This window comes from Polypterus senegalus, unplaced genomic scaffold, assembly GCF_016835505.1.
Source record: "Polypterus senegalus isolate Bchr_013 unplaced genomic scaffold, ASM1683550v1 scaffold_6064, whole genome shotgun sequence".
NCBI lineage: Eukaryota > Metazoa > Chordata > Cladistia > Polypteriformes > Polypteridae > Polypterus > Polypterus senegalus.
In genome coordinates, this window is record NW_024379256.1 from 1 (window position 1) to 9406 (window position 9406).

The 9406-nt window shown below is 33.2% G+C and overlaps 1 protein-coding gene across 1 annotated transcript; it reads right to left on the reverse strand.

The window, feature by feature from the left end:
* Positions 1-2325: 2325 nt before the first annotated feature.
* On the reverse strand, positions 2326-8901 carry LOC120519842. Its single transcript, XM_039742624.1, has 12 exons — positions 8669-8901; positions 7318-7457; positions 6711-6924; positions 6335-6474; positions 5728-5941; positions 5354-5493; positions 4747-4960; positions 4373-4512; positions 3766-3979; positions 3392-3531; positions 2785-2998; positions 2326-2548 (listed from the first exon to the last, which is right to left on the reverse strand). The coding sequence occupies exons 1-12, from the start codon at positions 8899-8901 to the stop codon at positions 2326-2328; spliced, it is 2226 nt and encodes a 741-aa protein (XP_039598558.1).
* Between the last annotated feature and the right edge of the window lie 505 nt (positions 8902-9406).

A 9406-nucleotide genomic window follows, 5' to 3' on the forward strand; every position in this document is an offset into this window, starting at 1 on the left:
AAAAATTTTGGGGGTTTAATTTAAAACTTTTAAAATTAAAAGTTTCAAAGGGGAAACAAACTAAAAATTTTTTGTTTTTAATGAATAAAAGCGAAAAAAAAATTTATTGAATTTCCCTTTTTATGAAAAATCCCCTTTTTTTTGAAAAGGAAACCTTTAAAAAAGGTTTGTTTCCCCTTTAAAAACAAAATTTTCCTTTAAAGGCCCAAAAATTTTATCGAAATGGCAATTTAAAAAAAAGGGAAGGGGAAAAAAAAAAAATTTAAAAAAAGTTTTTATGAAAAATTTCAAATAAAAATTTCCCCCAAAAGATTTTAAAAAATTTTTTAAAGTTTTAAATTTTTTTTCCCAAAAAAAAAAAAAATTTTAAAATTTTTTCCCCCCTTTAAAAAATTTTTTTACCAAAGTAAGGGGAAAAGGGGATATTAAAGGGGAAAAAAATTTTAAAAATTTCAAATGGGGTTTTATTTATATTTAAAAAACTTTTTTAATTTTTGGGGAATTTAAGGAATTTTAAAAAAAAACAAAAACTTTAAAAAAATGAAAAAATTTTAAATTTTTTTTTTTCCCCCGCCAACTTTTATTTTCAAATTTTTAAAATTTTTAAAAAAAAAAAGGGGAAAATTTTATTAAAAAAAAAATTAAAAAAAAAGTAAAAAAAAAAAAAAACCCCCAAATTTTAAAATTTTAAAAAGTTTCAAAGGGGAAAAAATTTTAAAAAAATTTTTTAAAACAGTGGTTTTCTTAAAAAAGGGAACAATTTTTAAAAAATTTTTGTCCCCCCCAAAAAAATGAAAACAAACCCCCTTTTTGGGGGGTTTAAAACCCCGCTTTTCCCTACCTAAAAAAGGGAAAATTATTTTAAAAAGCTTTAAAAACCAGTTTGTTTTAAAAAACGAAAACAATTTTGGCCAAAAACTAAAAAAAAAATAATTAAAAAAAAAAAATTTCCCTTTTTTAATTTCCCTTTTAAACCCTTGGGTTTTTTTAAAAATTTTTTTTTAAAATTTTCCCAATTTTTTCTGAAAATTGGCCACAAAATCAAACCAAAAAAATCGGTAAAGTTTACAAAATTTTATTTTGTTTTTAAACAAACTTTTTAAAAAAAATTGGGGTTTTTTTTGAAACCCGCAAAAAGAAAATTTATTTAAATTTAGAAAAAAGCAATTTAATCCCCCTAATTTAAATTAAAAACCAAACCTTTCCTTTTTTGTTTTTTAAAATTTTTTAAGTTTTTCATTAAAATTTTAAAAAACATTTTTTTAAAAAAAAAAATCAAATAAAAAAGGGGAAAAAAAATATTTAAAGGGAAGGGGGGAAAAAAGAATTTCATTTTTATTTTATTAAAAAATTTTCCAAAAAAGATTAAAAAAATTTTTTTATGAAAAATATGGGGAAAACCCTAAACCCAAAAAAACAAATTTTTTCCCCCCCGGTCCCCCCCAATTCTCAAACTTTAAAGGGCCTAATGGGTTTGCAATTTTAAAATTTAAAAACCCTCATATTACAGCCATGTTCTCTGTTTCTGCATCGGTTCTGCAATCGTTTCAAGTCATTCTTCATATACCTATTTAAAAGAGCATTTTTAAAAAATTAAAAATCAAAGGTAAAAGTGTGCTGAATTAATACAAAACTATGTTGAAGGCAATGGTGAAGAAAAGTTTACGCAGAAGGAAAGCAATGTCCTCAGGCAGTTTTTAGCTTTGCATATATACACAGTGTAATACTGGGCTGAAAAATGAGTATTACATTGAAAATTCAACTTGCTGTGATGAAAAGACTATGTCTTGTTGTTTTAGCTACCTGAATAAAGGCCGCAACACTGAAACATCAAGTGATTGTCTGTCCTCAGGACAGTTATGGAGATGCACCAACCAGCCGTGGATGCAGGTACTGCAGAAGGCATGTTCACAAGGTGCCTGAAGTGGGTTTACCAGCACATCTTGACAAATGTAGCACAGAAGTCCCTCATTCACATAGCCAACAAAGCTCTGTATCATAGCCATGTTGCTTGCCTAATGAGAAAAGCAGCATGCAAAGCAGAAAATAAATACAATTAATTACTAAAAAGACTTCTAAATAGCTGCAAAAACATATTTCAACTGTAGCTTTTACCAACCTTTCACACCTGAAATCCTTATGACTTTGTGATTTTTACTAATATATTTTGTCATACCAGATTTTGCATTTTGACATTTTTGAGCTCACAGTGCAATGGACCACCAATAATCAATACATACATAAAAACATGCTGAAAGAATATACAGTATCTGACAATGTTCACTGTGATTTTAATATTTTGTATAGTTTACACAGGATTACAATTCATCTTAAAATATTTAAATTGGGGTACATTTCGAAGTTGTATACTGTACAAGCAGTAACTGAAAATGTCCTATTGATACGCACGGGCATTGATGCATGGAATCCAGCAATCTTCACACTCCGCTCATGCAGATCTATAGATTCAAGTGAACAAACCATATTACAGCCATGTTCTCTGTTTCTGCATCGGTTCTGCAATCGTTTCAAGTCATTCTTCATATACCTATTTAAAAGAGCATTTTTAAAAAATTAAAAATCAAAGGTAAAAGTGTGCTGAATTAATACAAAACTATGTTGAAGGCAATGGTGAAGAAAAGTTTACGCAGAAGGAAAGCAATGTCCTCAGGCAGTTTTTAGCTTTGCATATATACACAGTGTAATACTGGGCTGAAAAATGAGTATTACATTGAAAATTCAACTTGCTGTGATGAAAAGACTATGTCTTGTTGTTTTAGCTACCTGAATAAAGGCCGCAACACTGAAACATCAAGTGATTGTCTGTCCTCAGGACAGTTATGGAGATGCACCAACCAGCCGTGGATGCAGGTACTGCAGAAGGCATGTTCACAAGGTGCCTGAAGTGGGTTTACCAGCACATCTTGACAAATGTAGCACAGAAGTCCCTCATTCACATAGCCAACAAAGCGCTCTGTATCATAGCCATGTTGCTTGCCTAATGAGAAAAGCAGCATGCAAAGCAGAAAATAAATACAATTAATTACTAAAAAGACTTCTAAATAGCTGCAAAAACATATTTCAACTGTAGCTTTTACCAACCTTTCACACCTGAAATCCTTATGACTTTGTGATTTTTACTAATATATTTTGTCATACCAGATTTTGCATTTTGACATTTTGAGCTCACAGTGCAATGGACCACCAATAATCAATACATACATAAAAACATGCTGAAAGAATATACAGTATCTGACAATGTTCACTGTGATTTTAATATTTTGTATAGTTTACACAGGATTACAATTCATCTTAAAATATTTAAATTGGGGTACATTTCGAAGTTGTATACTGTACAAGCAGTAACTGAAAATGTCCTATTGATACGTACGGGCATTGATGCAGGGAATCCAGCAATCTTCACACTCCTGCTCATGCAGATCTATAGATTCAAGTGAACAAACCATATTACAGCCATGTTCTCTGTTTCTGCATCGGTTCTGCAATCGTTTCAAGTCATTCTTCATATACCTATTTAAAAGAGCATTTTTAAAAAATTAAAAATCAAAGGTAAAAGTGTGCTGAATTAATACAAAACTATGTTGAAGGCAATGGTGAAGAAAAGTTTACAGAAGGAAAGCAATGTCCTCAGGCAGTTTTTAGCTTTGCATATATACACAGTGTAATACTGGGCTGAAAAATGAGTATTACATTGAAAATTCAACTTGCTGTGATGAAAAGACTATGTCTTGTTGTTTTAGCTACCTGAATAAAGGCCGCAACACTGAAACATCAAGTGATTGTCTGTCCTCAGGACAGTTATGGAGATGCACCAACCAGCCGTGGATGCAGGTACTGCAGAAGGCATGTTCACAAGGTGCCTGAAGTGGGTTTACCAGCACATCTTGACAAATGTAGCACAGAAGTCCCTCATTCACATAGCCAACAAAGCGCTCTGTATCATAGCCATGTTGCTTGCCTAATGAGAAAAGCAGCATGCAAAGCAGAAAATAAATACAATTAATTACTAAAAAGACTTCTAAATAGCTGCAAAAACATATTTCAACTGTAGCTTTTACCAACCTTTCACACCTGAAATCCTTATGACTTTGTGATTTTTACTAATATATTTTGTCATACCAGATTTTGCATTTTGACATTTTTGAGCTCACAGTGCAATGGACCACCAATAATCAATACATACATAAAAACATGCTGAAAGAATATACAGTATCTGACAATGTTCACTGTGATTTTAATATTTTGTATAGTTTACACAGGATTACAATTCATCTTAAAATATTTAAATTGGGGTACATTTGAAGTTGTATACTGTACAAGCAGTAACTGAAAATGTCCTATTGATACGCACGGGCATTGATGCATGGAATCCAGCAATCTTCACAGTCCCGCTCATGCAGATCTATAGATTCAAGTGAACAAACCATATTACAGCCATGTTCTCTGTTTCTGCATCGGTTCTGCAATCGTTTCAAGTCATTCTTCATATACCTATTTAAAAGAGCATTTTTAAAAAATTAAAAATCAAAGGTAAAAGTGTGCTGAATTAATACAAAACTATGTTGAAGGCAATGGTGAAGAAAAGTTTACAGAAGGAAAGCAATGTCCTCAGGCAGTTTTTAGCTTTGCATATATACACAGTGTAATACTGGGCTGAAAAATGAGTATTACATTGAAAATTCAACTTGCTGTGATGAAAAGACTATGTCTTGTTGTTTTAGCTACCTGAATAAAGGCCGCAACACTGAAACATCAAGTGATTGTCTGTCCTCAGGACAGTTATGGAGATGCACCAACCAGCCGTGGATGCAGGTACTGCAGAAGGCATGTTCACAAGGTGCCTGAAGTGGGTTTACCAGCACATCTTGACAAATGTAGCACAGAAGTCCCTCATTCACATAGCCAACAAAGCGCTCTGTATCATAGCCATGTTGCTTGCCTAATGAGAAAAGCAGCATGCAAAGCAGAAAATAAATACAATTAATTACTAAAAAGACTTCTAAATAGCTGCAAAAACATATTTCAACTGTAGCTTTTACCAACCTTTCACACCTGAAATCCTTATGACTTTGTGATTTTTACTAATATATTTTGTCATACCAGATTTTGCATTTTGACATTTTGAGCTCACAGTGCAATGGACCACCAATAATCAATACATACATAAAAACATGCTGAAAGAATATACAGTATCTGACAATGTTCACTGTGATTTTAATATTTTGTATAGTTTACACAGGATTACAATTCATCTTAAAATATTTAAATTGGGGTACATTTCGAAGTTGTATACTGTACAAGCAGTAACTGAAAATGTCCTATTGATACGTACGGGCATTGATGCATGGAATCCAGCAATCTTCACACTCCCGCTCATGCAGATCTATAGATTCAAGTGAACAAACCATATTACAGCCATGTTCTCTGTTTCTGCATCGGTTCTGCAATCGTTTCAAGTCATTCTTCATATACCTATTTAAAAGAGCATTTTTAAAAAATTAAAAATCAAAGGTAAAAGTGTGCTGAATTAATACAAAACTATGTTGAAGGCAATGGTGAAGAAAAGTTTACAGAAGGAAAGCAATGTCCTCAGGCAGTTTTTAGCTTTGCATATATACACAGTGTAATACTGGGCTGAAAAATGAGTATTACATTGAAAATTCAACTTGCTGTGATGAAAAGACTATGTCTTGTTGTTTTAGCTACCTGAATAAAGGCCGCAACACTGAAACATCAAGTGATTGTCTGTCCTCAGGACAGTTATGGAGATGCACCAACCAGCCGTGGATGCAGGTACTGCAGAAGGCATGTTCACAAGGTGCCTGAAGTGGGTTTACCAGCACATCTTGACAAATGTAGCACAGAAGTCCCTCATTCACATAGCCAACAAAGCGCTCTGTATCATAGCCATGTTGCTTGCCTAATGAGAAAAGCAGCATGCAAAGCAGAAAATAAATACAATTAATTACTAAAAAGACTTCTAAATAGCTGCAAAAACATATTTCAACTGTAGCTTTTACCAACCTTTCACACCTGAAATCCTTATGACTTTGTGATTTTTACTAATATATTTTGTCATACCAGATTTTGCATTTTGACATTTTGAGCTCACAGTGCAATGGACCACCAATAATCAATACATACATAAAAACATGCTGAAAGAATATACAGTATCTGACAATGTTCACTGTGATTTTAATATTTTGTATAGTTTACACAGGATTACAATTCATCTTAAAATATTTAAATTGGGGTACATTTCGAAGTTGTATACTGTACAAGCAGTAACTGAAAATGTCCTATTGATACGCACGGGCATTGATGCATGGAATCCAGCAATCTTCACAGTCCCGCTCATGCAGATCTATAGATTCAAGTGAACAAACCATATTACAGCCATGTTCTCTGTTTCTGCATCGGTTCTGCAATCGTTTCAAGTCATTCTTCATATACCTATTTAAAAGAGCATTTTTAAAAAATTAAAAATCAAAGGTAAAAGTGTGCTGAATTAATACAAAACTATGTTGAAGGCAATGGTGAAGAAAAGTTTACGCAGAAGGAAAGCAATGTCCTCAGGCAGTTTTTAGCTTTGCATATATACACAGTGTAATACTGGGCTGAAAAATGAGTATTACATTGAAAATTCAACTTGCTGTGATGAAAAGACTATGTCTTGTTGTTTTAGCTACCTGAATAAAGGCCGCAACACTGAAACATCAAGTGATTGTCTGTCCTCAGGACAGTTATGGAGATGCACCAACCAGCCGTGGATGCAGGTACTGCAGAAGGCATGTTCACAAGGTGCCTGAAGTGGGTTTACCAGCACATCTTGACAAATGTAGCACAGAAGTCCCTCATTCACATAGCCAACAAAGCGCTCTGTATCATAGCCATGTTGCTTGCCTAATGAGAAAAGCAGCATGCAAAGCAGAAAATAAATACAATTAATTACTAAAAAGACTTCTAAATAGCTGCAAAAACATATTTCAACTGTAGCTTTTACCAACCTTTCACACCTGAAATCCTTATGACTTTGTGATTTTTACTAATATATTTTGTCATACCAGATTTTGCATTTTGACATTTTGAGCTCACAGTGCAATGGACCACCAATAATCAATACATACATAAAAACATGCTGAAAGAATATACAGTATCTGACAATGTTCACTGTGATTTTAATATTTTGTATAGTTTACACAGGATTACAATTCATCTTAAAATATTTAAATTGGGGTACATTTCGAAGTTGTATACTGTACAAGCAGTAACTGAAAATGTCCTATTGATACGCACGGGCATTGATGCATGGAATCCAGCAATCTTCACACTCCCGCTCATGCAGATCTATAGATTCAAGTGAACAAACCATATTACAGCCATGTTCTCTGTTTCTGCATCGGTTCTGCAATCGTTTCAAGTCATTCTTCATATACCTATTTAAAAGAGCATTTTTAAAAAATTAAAAATCAAAGGTAAAAGTGTGCTGAATTAATACAAAACTATGTTGAAGGCAATGGTGAAGAAAAGTTTACGCAGAAGGAAAGCAATGTCCTCAGGCAGTTTTTAGCTTTGCATATATACACAGTGTAATACTGGGCTGAAAAATGAGTATTACATTGAAAATTCAACTTGCTGTGATGAAAAGACTATGTCTTGTTGTTTTAGCTACCTGAATAAAGGCCGCAACACTGAAACATCAAGTGATTGTCTGTCCTCAGGACAGTTATGGAGATGCACCAACCAGCCGTGGATGCAGGTACTGCAGAAGGCATGTTCACAAGGTGCCTGAAGTGGGTTTACCAGCACATCTTGACAAATGTAGCACAGAAGTCCCTCATTCACATAGCCAACAAAGCGCTCTGTATCATAGCCATGTTGCTTGCCTAATGAGAAAAGCAGCATGCAAAGCAGAAAATAAATACAATTAATTACTAAAAAGACTTCTAAATAGCTGCAAAAACATATTTCAACTGTAGCTTTTACCAACCTTTCACACCTGAAATCCTTATGACTTTGTGATTTTTACTAATATATTTTGTCATACCAGATTTTGCATTTTGACATTTTTGAGCTCACAGTGCAATGGACCACCAATAATCAATACATACTTAAAAACATGCTGAAAGAATATACAGTATCTGATACATTTGGAACGTGATTTTAACATATTGTATAGTCAAAACAGGATTACAATTCATCTTAAAATTGTTTAGTTTAAGTTTTCGAAAACGTATACTGTCCTTAGCAGTAACTGCAAAATGTTCAGAGTGATTCACGGGCATTGATGCATGGAATCCCAATCTTCCCGCTCATGCAGATCTATAGATTCAAGTGAACATACCATATTACAGCCATGTTCTCTGTTTCTGCATCGGTTCTGCAATCGTTTCAATACATTCTTCATATACCTTGTTAAATGAGCATTTTTAAAAAATTAAAAATCAAAGGTAAAAGTGTGCTGAATTAATACAAAACTATGTTGAAGGCAATGGTGAAGAAAAGTTTACGCAGAAGGAAAGCAATGTCCTCAGGCAGTTTTTAGCTTTGCATATATACACAGTGTAATACTGGGCTGAAAAATGAGTATTACATTGAAAATTCAACTTGCTGTGATGAAAAGACTATGTCTTGTTGTTTTAGCTACCTGAATAAAGGCCGCAACACTGAAACATCAAGTGATTGTCTGTCCTCAGGACAGTTATGGAGATGCACCAACCAGCCGTGGATGCAGGTACTGCAGAAGGCATGTTCACAAGGTGCCTGAAGTGGGTTTACCAGCACATCTTGACAAATGTAGCACAGAAGTCCCTCATTCACATAGCCAACAAAGCGCTCTGTATCATAGCCATGTTGCTTGCCTAATGAGAAAAGCAGCATGCAAAGCAGAAAATAAATACAATTAATTACTAAAAAGACTTCTAAATAGCTGCAAAAACATATTTCAACTGTAGCTTTTACCAACCTTTCACACCTGAAATCCTTATGACTTTGTGATTTTTACTAATATATTTTGACATACCACATTTTGCAGTTTAACATTTTTGGGCTCACAGTGCAATGGACTGGATTTTAACAATTCATCTTAAAATATTAAAATTGGGATACATTTGGAACGAAAACATATTCATCAAAACACCCCTTTTCTTTTGTTTAGTTTAAGTTTTAAAACGATTTTTTTTCCTTACATAATGCAAAATGTTCAGAGTTTACTTTTTTGTTGTCCCATTTCTTTCAAGTGTCATAGAAAACAACAAGAAACTGGAATCAAATACATCTAAATTTTGTTAAATGAAGTTTACATTTAATTATGTAATTATTACACACAAAAATATATGGTAGCTAATTATTTTTGATTGATTCTTAGGAGTTATGATTGTTTTCC